Source organism: Vidua chalybeata, chromosome 21 (genome assembly GCF_026979565.1).
Source record: "Vidua chalybeata isolate OUT-0048 chromosome 21, bVidCha1 merged haplotype, whole genome shotgun sequence".
NCBI classification, from domain to species: domain Eukaryota; kingdom Metazoa; phylum Chordata; class Aves; order Passeriformes; family Viduidae; genus Vidua; species Vidua chalybeata.
In genome coordinates this window covers 1962222-1975383 of record NC_071550.1, presented here as the reverse complement: position 1 = coordinate 1975383, position 13162 = coordinate 1962222, and the positions used below count along the sequence as shown (strand labels likewise).

Genomic DNA, 13162 nt, shown 5'->3' with positions numbered 1-13162 from the left:
AGGTTGTGTTTCTTTTCCTGCCATATATTCCCTTGCACATCTCCACAGCTTCCTTGTGCTTTGCATTGCCCATTCTCAACTCGGGTGTTCTCAGGTGTCTGAGAGGGGAGTGCTGCATCCTCTGCTTTCAATTTTGCTGGCTGAAGGAGCATAAAGGACTCTTAACATTCTCTGCAGTCGCCTCTCAGCTTGGCATACTGATCATTTCAATAATAAAGTGTTTCCTTTCATTCTCCAACAGTCAGGCCCCTGCCAGAGCCATAATTGTTCACAGATGACTCATTTTGGCTGCATGATCAAAACCAGGGAAAAGTGCTGTTTGCACAGGCTTTGAAACGTACAAGATGGGAAGAGATGTTCACGCTTGATATTTGTACCATATGTGCTTTCTAAATTTTATTATAGAACCTTTACATTTCAAAAGAGATTCTAGTCTTGTCCTGGGGATGATTTAGAAAGGAAAAGATAAGTAGAGTTTTGAGTTAGGCCAAGATTAGCAAAGACTGACTGTGTAGCTTGAGCAGGGAGGCTGCATCCTGCCGGGGCTGGTGGGAGCTGCGCAGTGCGGGGGGGCCCTGAGATAAATAGATCTAGAAATAGATCTAGATCCATGTATGGATACCTGTGCATTGTTTAGGGGCTGCCCACTCGCTGCTATTCTGTAGCAAAGTCCCACTGAACTCCTCATTCTTTATAGCATTTGTTTTGAAGTCCTGCATTCGGAGTTCCAGCAGGTGTTTGTGTTTTCTTCCCTGATGAAAACCCAAGGAATGTCTGCACAGTGCACGTGATGCCCCATCCCCAGTGCTGGGAGTGCTCTGCTCTGCCTGGTGGGGTTCTCTTTCCACAGAGTTCACCTCAGATGTCCCCGCTGGGAGGGTCAGCAAAGGGGTCAGCAACCAAGTTGTGTTTTAGGGTGGAGAAGAAGGACATGGAAGGATGATTCCTGCAAAGCCATTCATCACCAAGCATGAGCTGTACCAATAAGAAGCTGCTCTTTGTGTCTCCTCCCAGAATCGCTTTGAGGCCACCCCACTGTCTTAGATAAAACACCAAACAGACAAACGCTGCCTTCTTTGCATCAGTGTGGCATTTTGACCAATGAATTGTACAGACCCTGCAAGCCAGCTCCTCTAAGGCTGCTGCCATGTGGATGTGATGTTAGACTTGTTAGTCCAGGAAAAATGAGTATATTAGAAGAATAAAGGATAAATGCCAGTTGCTTTTTCTCTCTAAAAATGTAACAGGGGTATTAGTGGAATGGGAACATACAGACTCCATACACTTTTGAGTGGAAGATCTGTATGAAAAAATAGGAAGAGAAGCAGAAAAAAACCCAGTTTGAGCTGATGCTGTAATACAGGAGCATTATTGGGCACTGTGTCTTGCGAGATATTTTCTGTTATTTTTATTTGGAGTGGCCTTTATCAGATCATCACCCAGGTCCCTGCTCAGGGCTGGTGAGGACCCAGCAGGGTGAGAATTCCCAGCCCTGGATCCTGGCTCACGAGAGCTCAAGCTCTGGAGGTGTTGGTGCCCTGAGCTTCCACACTTCAAAACTTCCACACTTCAAAACATCCCAGCCCTTGCTTTGCTCTTGGAATGTTTTTCATATTTCTGTTGTTTGAAGGAGGCTCTCCACATTTTGCAATCAGCTGCACTTGGACAATAACATCTCTCAGGGCAGCCCTGTGTTGTTGTGCCAGAAGGAAAAACGTAAATTTAAATAAACCACCCTCACAATGGTATTTAAAAACTGATTGCAGGATTTCCAGTTGCTTTTGTAAAGCCCTCTTTAAAAACAATAGCTACATTTTCATTTTTCAACTTGTTAACAGGGAATTCTTTTAAAACAGAGGGTGTTTTCTGTGCTACTCTGTCATGTCAGCCTGATAAGGAAGATGGCTAAAGATCATTCTTGCCAAAATATTCCTTGGATGAGTCATCTGATGCCAAAAAGCAAGTGAAACGAGCAACTATATTTGCAGTGGAGTTTGCAAATTATGTGGCAAGGAAAGGAAGAAAATAATCTGTCACATGAAAAATGAAGTTTAGATTGTGTGTATATAAATCAGTGATTTGTTATATGAGCATGAGATCATTATCAGGCATTTAAACATGAATTGGAAGTGCCTAATCTATTAATTAATCAGGAAATAAGTTTTACTTAGCATGTGTAATCAAGTTAATCTTTCATTTCACTTGCCAGCAGAGATGCTGCTGTCAGTGGATGTTGTCATGAGATTAAACACCCCAAGAGCTGATTCTTGCTGAGGGGGAGCCTCAGGTGTCCAGATGGCATCGGGAGGGGAGGGGAGCGGCTGCTTCCCTGGAGCCCACGGCATTCCTGCCACTGGGAGAAGTTCTCTGTGTGCACAGGAGTTCCTGGGCTCTGCAGCACCTGGAGAACCTTCTCTTCTCCCCACCTTGGGTCGGAACAGACTCGGCTTCCACGCAGGCAAGGAGAGTGATGCCCTGCAGGAGCTTTCTGAAAGGTTCATGGTTTCTTCCCTGACCTTTTAGCATGCCACATTGGAAAGCCACTGTAACAGAACTCACGATAAATAGCTGAGCCTTCTGTTAATAATAACCCATAAATCTGGCACAGAAAGGCAGTGATGCCAGACTTTTATCAACTCCATCCCTGCAGCAACACAACAGCAAGTTTACTGCTGAAATACAATGTCAAAATATTTTTTAGGAGTTAATTTCTTTTGTTATATGAATATTTTGATCAAGGTCAATCCAGATTTTGTCGTTTTTTACAGTAATTTGTTATTACATCTAATAATTAGATTCCTAACCTAGAGGTGATGTGGGTTTTGTTTATTTAACTGTGCAGATGGGAAGGCAAAGATCATCATCTGGGCTCGCTTCCCACTGAAGGTTGGACCCGGGGAGATTTTGAGGTCCCTTTCGAGCCCCTCCAGGATCACAGCAGAGAATTGCCCCCGTTTTGTCTCGGAGAAGGAAATGGGGGATCCTGGGAAACCCAGAGTTGAAGTTACTCTGTTAATCACTCGATGAATCACTGCTAACATTTTATTTTAGTAGTGAGGGATATTTGGGAAGAATAGTCCTGCTTAAACAAATATTTCCTGCCAGCAGCTCAGCGTGGAAGACACACAGTGCTGGGAAGTGTTGTACAGCTCCCAGTTACGTCTGAGGGGCTTTGTTTGATTTAGGGATTTGTACAAGAGTTTTCTTTTTCATTTAGATTTTTTGCTGTACAGTGGAGACTTCACACTCCTGGGTTTTTCCTCCTGTTGAAAGGAGCAGGCTGCTCTGAGGCACAGGATGATTGATTCTGGCAGAAGTTTCTTCTTCCATTGCATTGGACTCCATGTGTTTAATTGCTTCATTAGGTCTGTGGAAATTTAGCACAAGTCTTTAGATGGATTTTGACTTTGTAAATTTTATTAGCATCATTAGCAGTCAGGTCATAACCCAGTGTACCTGAGTGGAGTGTTCTGTGTCAGCAGAGCAAGTGGAGTGATTTTGTTGTGGTCTCCCCCAGCTGATGTGAGAAGCTGATGTTCTTTGGCTCTATTGTTCTGCTGGGAAGGGGGCAGGAAATGTGCCGTGCTCTGAGTCAGGTTCGGCGTTTCTGCCCCGTTCCCGGAGTTCACGGTGGGTGCAGGAAACGTCTCCGGGCCTCTCAGACACGCCGGCTCTCCATGCCCAGAGCCTTCCCTCTGCTCCCCCTGTGTAACACACAGAGCAGCTTTGCCCTCCTCCTGTTGGCCTCTTTGGAGACAGCCTCTTGTGAATTCCCACCGCCAAGGAGCTGCAGAAATTTAAATGTGATCCAAAACCCAGCTTGTTGGGAATTGGAGGTGTTGTTTCCCTTACTTCCTTTTTGGATAGTGATATCTGAGAAATTCTTTTATTCATATTTAAAAAATACATTATGACTCTTTCTTAAAATCAGGACATTATTTATTAGAAGTAAATAACTGACTTCCCCACTTAATATTGGTCACATTCCTTGGACTTTTTTTTTTTACCTGAGTGAAAAAGAGGAAGTTTATGTTTTAGGTACATTAAAATGAACAAGTATTTGCAGAAGCAAATATGCAGAAGTGTCTGTGCTCTGGTGGACAAAAGATGCTGTAGGGAAAAAAGGATAATTATGTTTAATACTTCTTCATCCTGAGGGAGTTGTCTCAGGAGTGGGGAAGCTCCACTTACTCTTTGGGCAAGAATAAGGGGTGCAGAGTTCTGCCTCACTCTGCCCCAGCCTTCCCACGTGATGCTGAGTAAATCACTCAGGGCTTCACTTCTCCAGTCGTGGGATGGGCTTGGGAGCTTCATTATTGCAGTGTGTGCAATACTCTGCACTTCCTTAGATCAGCAGTGCCGTGCACGAGGAGTCAGCTCCTAATTGGTGGTGATGCAGGTCCCAAAACAATGGGACATTGATCCTCCTTAGCATCTCTGGCCCTGCCATAGTGTATAATGACCATAATGACAGTACACAACAGGCACAGTCTGCATGGAGGGAACAGTGATGCTGAAAGAATTCATGTCCTGGTTTAACTTCCAGGAGACCACCTGAACACTTATTTAATATTTCATTAATTCTTCCTCTTGCTTTGTCATATGGCACTGCTTTTTCTGCTCCTTAATATCATTTAATGTCTGTAATATGTGTAATGATTGCTTTTCATTTACATTTGGATTTCGTCCCCATACACACAGCAAGAGTAATCCATAGTGTTGTGGTAGCTATGACACCATTCAATAAATGGAGAGCAGTGAATTCTCTGCCTAAATTTAAAGTAAATGCTCATTCTCATTTTGATCCCCAGTCTGTGAACCATTTTGTTGCCAGGCTCTGAAGAAGCTGCTGCATTCTACCTCAGGTAGTAAGTAAATTACTTTGCCTATGTGCACTCTTAAAACAATCATCATGTGCCATTAAAATACTAAACAGAACTAGTTCACTTTAATTGTGTGTGTGAAACTTTCCTTTGTAAGTCTTCAAACAAAAAAGTCGCTGAAGATTTTGGTGTGGGCACAGCTGAATTGAAAGTTAAGTTATCCTCACACAAAGGAAATTGCCTTCCTCCCTGCTCTGCTTGTGAGCTGATGTATCCCTGGGAACCTCGAGGCAAAAAGCCTGGAAATCTTCCAGGCTCAGGGTGCGCTGGGCTGGAGTCTGAGAATGCAGGCGGGCACACACTGAGAGTGGCTGGGAGCACTGACAGAAACACTGTTTCTCTTGGGTTGGAAAAGAGCTATTTTGTACAGATTTGCCTTTCCTCCTTTTCCCTCGGACTTCGGGAGGAATATGACAGTTCTTCAGGGACAGAGGGATTGCATGTGACAGGGAAATTGGGGTTGTAGTCTGATTTTTATTCAATTTCTTGATGGTCTGTCTGCAGTTCATGGGTCTAATGCAAATTAGAAATTAAGCTGATACCCACCACTCCTCTCTGTCGGCCGAGCCAAAACTACTTCTTGTTTGGTTAGTTAAAGTTTTGGGGGGTTTTTTTGGTGGTTTTTTTTTGTTGTTTTTTTTTTTTTTTTTTTTTGTTAAGTTTAAATTTTGAAAACTTCAGTTCACTTTTTTTTATGAAAGAAGTCTGGGAAACTGAAATGAAATCCATGAAGCTGCTGTCTCAGAGGCAGCCTGGACTCAGAGCTGTGAATTCTGTGTGTGAACAAGTCAGGGCATCCTCAGGCCTGTCCAGATCAGGGGTTTGGGGCTGACTGGACCCCACTGACAGAGCACAGAAACTTTTGCCTTCAAAATAAGGAATTCAAGTTCCTTGCCATAAATTCTGAGGGCTCTGGGTTTAGGAAGGTTTAAGGGCAGGGTGACAGCAGTGGGTGACACCCAGGTCAGCCCTGGGTGCTGAGTTCTCTGCTAAAACCAGCAGTGCCTCAGACTGGGTATTTTACCACAGTTTTGACATGTATTTAATGATATTTAATTCCACGGGTTAGGCTTGTGTTCAGTGCTGGGGAGGAGGAGTTAACACCCCAAAAATCACCGCTACATTTGTCTCCAATTGCTCTTCTTCCTGAAAGGTCCAGCAGAGCTCCGTAACTGAGCTCATCCAGCTGCCTTTTGGAGGGAGCAGCCAGACTGGGATGTGTTACTTTAGAGACAGAGATTTAATGCTGCCAGCTTTCCTCCCGAGCCGTTCATAATCCCACGTTTGTGAGTGGCAGATTCTGCTGTGCACAGAGCATTTGTGCCAGGGTGTGGCTTTCCAAAAGAGAAAAAAATAGTAGAGAAAGAAGAAAACAGAGCAGTGTTGGATTAATTGGAAAGGTCCAGCCCAGTCATATCCCCCCTAGATGGGTTGTTCATTTTCCTGCCTGTTGCTCTGTAGCATCTGAAGTTAAATCCTTCAAAAATGTTGTTAATTGAGAGAGACAGAGCCAAGCTGGCGAAACTGGAACACAGCTCCCAACCATTTATTTCTGATTTTATATAGGGCGGCTTTCTCTTGTCATGTGGTTTATAGTCCCTCATTAACTTCTCCTGCTTCGTTGTCACCTGTATGAGTGTTTCTGAAGGGACCTGGCTGACTAAAAACAAAAATCCCCAAGCGTTCCCACCTCACATTCCCTCAGAGCTTGAGGAGATCCCCAGCAGCCGCCTCTGCTGCATCTCCAGAGCTCTGAGCGTGAGTCACCTGGCTCCAGATAAACTAAATCAAACCTTCCCCTTTCAGATCATCTAAATTCGGGTGAGCTTTTAAAATGGTTTTCTTTAAACTTTCATTTCCATCAGTACCTTTTTTTTTTTCTATTGGGAATGACAAAAGTAAATTGGATAGGCCATTTTAAAGACATTTCTAATGATAAAAGCATAATTGTAAAAGACTCTCTTCAGAGCTTTCATTTCAGTTATTATGACACAAAATTGCAGAGAGACACCCGAATATTTGGGTTCTTGTCTACAGCAAATCTTTAACCAAGCCTCAGTATTTTCAGCCTTTCCCATCACTGTGTTCTGGATGTTGTCAGCTCCATTTGGAATTGAATCAGCTGCATAGGATGAGTGTCTGCTCGTCTGGTAAACAGCTAGAGTTGTCCCTGTATTTTTATTTTTTTAATGTACCCAAATATGAAAAGGAAGATGATTCTGGCTAAGAAGAGGAGGGCAGGTGTGCAGTCGGTGGAGGCTTTTCCCTGGTGCCGGGATGTGCCGCGGGGTGCGTGCCGGGGGAGCGCAGAGCGATGCCCGGGGCAGCACCCCCGTCCCGGGCCGGGGAGCCCCCGCTGTCCAGCTGGGATCTGCCTCCTCGACCTGAACTTGTCGCTGCCCTCCCGAGCGCTCATTCCTGCACTGCCTGAACGCCGGCGCCGAATTCCTCCCGTGTGGCCTCAAAACCAGGCATGGACTTCAGGGAAGAGCGAGCCTTGGGTTTCCTCCTGGAAGGGCCTTTCTCGGCTGGCACCCAGCGTGGGTTTACTTCTCCATGGGAATAGGAAAGCACGGCTTGTGTAGAATTCGGATCTTTTCCATGGCTGCGGAAATGGGTGAAATCCTAAAATCGGGGAGCGTGGTTGGTGCTGGGGAAGGGACTCCAGTCCCGGTGCAGTTGCTGAATTGGAACAGTTTCTGCCTCTTGTTGCTGGAGGTGCAACACAGGATAATCCAGGGAAGCTTTCCAGCTCCTGCTGAAGCTCCTGCTGACGGGGGAACGGGGCTCATCCACAGCCAAGCCCGTGTCTGGTCATAAGACACCACAAAGATAAATTTGCACAGAAGTCTGGGAAAGATGACAAACTGAGGACACAACACGGAGAGTTACTTTGCAGATGTTGTTTTGCAGCTCATCCCACTCAGATGAGGTTTCTCTGTTACCTGCCAGCCTGGGAGAAGCAGAAGTCATGCATTCAGTTCTTGGCCACCATTCTGGGTCTCTGAAATGTTTTCTGTCATTTCCTTCAGAGTCATTTTTGTGCCATCAAGGGAAGGAGCTGAGGTGCAGGATTATGGACAATTCACTTCTGACCTTTTGGAACAATAAATGTGGAGTAAAATTTTTTATCTGTTTATATATATAGATATAGATATAGATATAGGTTTATTTTCTTCCATGGCTTAAAGTGTTAATTCTGCCCATTGAAATGTAATTTTATGGAGCAATATGAGCCGGAGGCAGAATCTTCGCTGCCATCAGGACCCAAATGGTAAATAGGCCCTTTCTCTAATTTGTGGGATGTGCTATAACTCAGTTTGAATGTTGAAAGGAAATGGGCCTCATGGGAAGTCTGGAGCTCTGTTCATTCAACTTCTAATTAAAGTTTTCCCCTCTCAAATTTCACTTTATTTTCCGGGGCTTTTGCTCCATGATGATTATTAACATGTGTCCCATGGCCAGGAAATCATTATCCCCTTCCCCAGCGCAGCCTGTCCCGATCCCTCCTGCGGCAGAGCCGCCGCCTCCTCCCGGCGATGAGCTGCGGCCCGGGGCCGCTGCTCGGGGCAGGGCAGAGCGGCCGGAGCAGCTGGCAATGCTTCCAGGACACTTTGATCAGATGCTGCTGTCTGGCGGACAGGATCCAGTCCAGGATTTCTTCCAGCCTATGCTTCACGTTTCAGGAGCCCGGGCCAACTCTGGCTTCCTATTCCTTCTCCAGCAGCCTTATCTTTTTGGGGGCAGGAGTTGTTAGCACAGTTTATCTTGCTCGCTGCCAGTCCTCCCTCGGCTGAGACATGCACTCCGGTGCCCCCTGCTTTTTTTTTCCTCTCTCTCTCTCTCTTTTATGTTTTCTCCTTGTTGTTTTTCTTTTTAAATGTGTCAAGTGAAGAGTTCCTCTTCCCCCCTCTCCCTTTCCCCTCCAAAGAACCACCCTCCAGTTCATTAAAACGCTGGGACTGTTTTGCTCCTGTACCAGAGGGGAGAGCGGACCCGTGCCTGCATGTGCGTGTGTGTGTAAAATAGATCCAAAAATGTCCATGAACAGCAGGAAAAGTTCTGGGAGACCGTCCTACTACTACCGACTGCTCCGGAGGTCCCGACTGCAGAGACAGCGAAGCAGATCCCGCAGCCGGAACAGGCTTAGCAGGGGTAATTGCGAGCTCTTTCCTTGCCGTGCTCAGCCCGCTGCCGTAGGTAGGTGAGGATGAGGAGGGGCGCTGGCCCCGAGCCCCGGGAGCGGCCCGGGCTCTGCACAAGGTCAGTGTGCGAGGGACTCGGGCCAGGCGTGGCTGCTCTAACCCCGGGTGGTGCCGCTAACCTCTCTGCAGCTTGTGTCATTGAGGGAGCTGCTCCTCCGAGATGTTTGGAGGCCTGGTTGATGCTTGCAGAGCTTTGGAAAGCCGTGCTTAGGAGATGGTGTCACTCTGCAGAGATGTGTGGCTGGAACTTCTTGTTCTTCATGAGCCGAGTGTCACCAGGGGGTTGAGATAACAAAGCTGACAACAGTTTAGGGGTAGGATTTTCCAAAGAGCCTAAAGATTGGGCTCCCGAGGCACTGCAGAAACCTGTGGGACTTGAAGCCCCAAATCACTTTGCACTTTTAAAAATCCTGCTCTAAAAGGGCTTATTTGTCCTCAGCAGCAGGAGGGAGGTCCACTGAGGGATGTTTCTGCAGGGCACAGGCAGCCCATTCCTTCTACTGGAGGCAGCAACTGACCCAGTTGCATTTTTAAAACAAGCTATTCTGCCTTTCTCTTTCTTCTACTGTGAAATAACTCTTTATTGGTTCTTTTCCCTGTCGTTAAAGCAGCCAAAAAGTGGGAGTATGTGAGTGTTTCCCTATTGAATTTTCTCAGAAAGGAGGGGAGAGGGTTGTGTTTGCCCTGCAGTCTGGCAGTCCTGGTGTATTTATCATGCTGTAAGCCTAATCAAAGCCATTAACTGAAAAGATTTCCCTTTTTCTTGTTATTGTGTGAATAAGAAGCACAACTGCAACTTTACGTCAGGTGTCTGTGTAAATCCAGGCTTGGACTTGTCTCACTGCAGTTAATTCTGATTTATGAAGCAGATTTTAAACTTGACTTTAGCACTACAAGATTTAGCTCAGTGCAATGTCCTCTTTCCTCTTTTCCTGGCACTCAGGACGATTTTAAGGATTTTGAATCATTGCTGAGAAAACAATAGGAAGCTAAATCAGTCCCTCAACTTCAGCTTTTCCTTCAAACAGGCAGTGGTTTTCTTTGTATGATTTGTTGTTGTTGTTGTTGTTGTTGTTGTTGTTTTGCCTGTCAGGGAGGAGTGTTTGTAAACTCCCAAACATGTCCCAGTTCCCTTTCCCTCTCTATTTGTGTGCTGTGCAAAACCAAAATATTTTACTGTCATTTCAGTTACTGTGACAAACGAAATGTGTTCAGTTTCGTTTAGGTAACCCAAAGTGAACTTAATGGCATCATTTGTCAGGAACATGAGGAATATACGGGCAGATTTGATGGAAATGGGAATCAGCCCGAAAGTTTGTAAGAAATTGGATATGAACCAGCTGAAATCTTGTTGCTGTTGATCTCTCCTGGAGTATTTTGTGTTGTCTGTGGGATCCCAGCCTCTCAGCACTAGCTGAGCTCCTCTTATCTGGAAATCTGAAAGGGATTTGCAAAGCTGGATGAGAATTTTCTCGCTATTTGTGATCTGTATTGTTGTGCAGTGGTGGTGTCACACAGCAGGTCAGAGGGGGCTTGGTCCAGGCTGGGCAGGGTGATGGAAGTACTGGAATAATGCAGCAGGAATACTTTCCTTAACAGTTTTTGTTCCCACTGGAAGATTGATGAACTGTAGGGGTCTGGGGGCTGTGGAAAATGCAGAAATCAGAAGGAGGTTCTGGATTTTGGGGGGTTATGTAACGTTGAATTCAAGCCCTGCAAGTGTGGAGGAAGGAGGGAGCTGAGGGCCCCCTCCCCAAAGGCTGATCCACAGTGGATTTGCTATCTCTGGGATTCTCAGAGGTCAGGAATCCTTAGTGGGAGGTTGCCATTAATTCAGGGGGATTGGAGTTACTTCACAGGAATTGGCAACGTCTGCTTTGCCACGTGTGTGTTTCCCAGGCATCCTCTTGGCAGTTTTTGCACTCTGCAGTCTCTGGAGCCTTTGCCAAGATCCCCACAGGGCTCAGGTGAGCCTGTGGCTCTGCTGGAGGAGCTGTGATACCTGCAAGTTGATCTTTTCCAAGGAATGTCACTTCAGCAGATGCTTTTGCACAGGGAACCTGCTGGGGGTGGGGCAATCCTTACACATTTACCAGGGAGGAGGAGATCTCTGCTGGCACAGGATCCCTGTCCCCGAGTGGGACCATTCCCTGGGCTGCATCTGTCCAAATGATGAATGCCTGGGCTGGAGCTGAGGCTGGAGCACCCAGGAGTCTGAGGTGCTGCCTTTGCTGTGACTCAGAGCTCTCTTCCAGCCCCCTCTGTATCCCCCAGGCTCTGAACACACAGGAGTCGTGTCTGAAAACATGTATTTATCTACTGCCACAGCCCACTCTCCCCCCAGTGGCAATGCCACCCACCCACAGCTGCCCTTCTGACACTGCTGCTGCTGCCAGGGATGGAGGGACAGAGCCCATCCTGCCCCAGGAACAGCAGGAAAAGTCAGGCTGGGGTTACAGCTTGCACAGCTCTGGGAGGGCTGAGACCCAGTTTGGGAAATGGGTTTTGCTTCCTGAGGTACAGAGAGAGCCACTCCCTCAGGAAGGAGCTGCTGTGGTGCTTCCAGCTGGGCAAAGTGAGCAGAGTTTGCATTTTTTGTGCAAGGATCTGGGGGAGGGAGGGGAGAGCTTTGTGTTGGGACTCCAGATGGAGCCAGCCTGCTTCAGTGTGCGGAAAAATGTCCAGGACTTGGAGCTGTTGGCAGTGACAGCAGCTGGTTCAATGGTTCATGTGATGGCACCCTCTGTTCTGGAGCTCTCTGGTCAGCCCTGGTGCCTTCAGCACATCCATCACAGGTCGGTGTGTTTGTCACTCTGCCCCTTTGAGAGGCCCAGGCTGGAATATCTGACCAGTGGCACTGGTGGGGAGGGCAGAGCTGAGCAGGAGGGGAAGGCTGCTCAGAGGAGCTGATGAGCTCCTGCCTTCAGCACATTTAAACCGTGCCTGTTTGGGAGTAGGTAAAGCAGACAGGCTTCACTGCCCTGGAAACCTCTGCTGCAATGAGGACAGTGCCTGAAACCCCCGGCTCTGCTCTCCACAGAGGGTCAGGACGTGCTGCAGGTAAACATTAGTTAGATAAAAATCTACCTGCAGAACCCCTGGACCATCTGTTCAGCTCAGAGATGTGTGGGACTGCAGGAGGAATCATGGCAATAATTATAATTACTCCCAGATGACCCATCTGATGTAGTGGAAGGTACTTGGGAGGCAGAGAGGGGACAAGGAGAATTTCAGTGACAGCAGCACCTGCTTGTGGCTGCACTTGGGTCCGTGGCTTTCTTTAGGATCTCTCCCCACTTCTCCTTACTCATGGACACGATGAAGGAATGGGGGTCAGTGGGAAGTGTTCTGAAAATTCCCTTTGCTGACAGAAACCACTCAGGGTGCTCCATTCACAGTCCCATCTCTGAGCCAAATGCAGCTTTGGCTTCAGGGCTTTCTTGTGCAAAACTCTGCAGGCAATCAGCTGGCATCAAAGCCCTGAGAATTTGAGAACATTGGAGTTCCTGATCTTGAAGGTTTAGTGTTCCTGATCCTTCTGTCTCTCTGTCAGCCTCAGACATAAATGTCTTGCTCTGTGTTCTGTTTATCACAGATGCTTTTCAAGGTGTTTTATGAAAAGGATTTTTATTAAACAGACTTTCTTCTTCCTTTCCTTTGATGGCTGCTATGAAGAGAAAACTGATTGATCTTCAGCAAAACCCAGAATTTCAGTGCACTGAACACTGAGCTGGGAGGCCAAGGTCAGGCTGGGTCAGCACAGGCTATTCAGATACACATCTGTTGAAAACAGCTGGAATTTAGTCTTTGTCTCTCTGTTTGATGAAATCAAAACCTGTTAAGTGATAAAGGAGAGATCAGCTTATACCCAAATAATCAATACCTTGGAGGTTCAGGCAGTCACTTGGGACAAGGGAAGCAGCAACTGGAAAATTGTCCCAGCACGTCCCAGAGTGACATAACAACTAAGGAGGTTTTATTATATTTAAAGCCATCTGAAATTGCAGTCACCTCTCACTAATCTTTCCTAGCTGAAAATCTGTTCTGCAGCACGTTAACAAAAAGTGATGTTGG

The 13162-nt window shown here is 46.6% G+C and overlaps 1 protein-coding gene across 7 annotated transcripts in view; it reads left to right on the top strand.

The window, feature by feature from the left end:
* The window catches only part of DAB2IP (DAB2 interacting protein), a 184980-nt gene that overhangs the window by 50359 nt on the left and 121459 nt on the right, over positions 1-13162 (top strand). The window contains exon 1 of one of the 7 annotated variants that reach the window (XM_053961880.1): positions 8761-9038. The exons of 2 other annotated variants lie outside the window; for them this stretch is intronic. In XM_053961880.1, coding sequence (XP_053817855.1) covers positions 8921-9038 — 118 coding nt within the window. In that variant the 5' untranslated portion in view covers positions 8761-8920. Of the gene's footprint in view, positions 1-8760; positions 9039-13162 lie in introns of those variants that run through there. 4 more of the 7 variants (XM_053961878.1, XM_053961883.1, XM_053961875.1 and 1 more) reach the window with 4 other exon arrangements.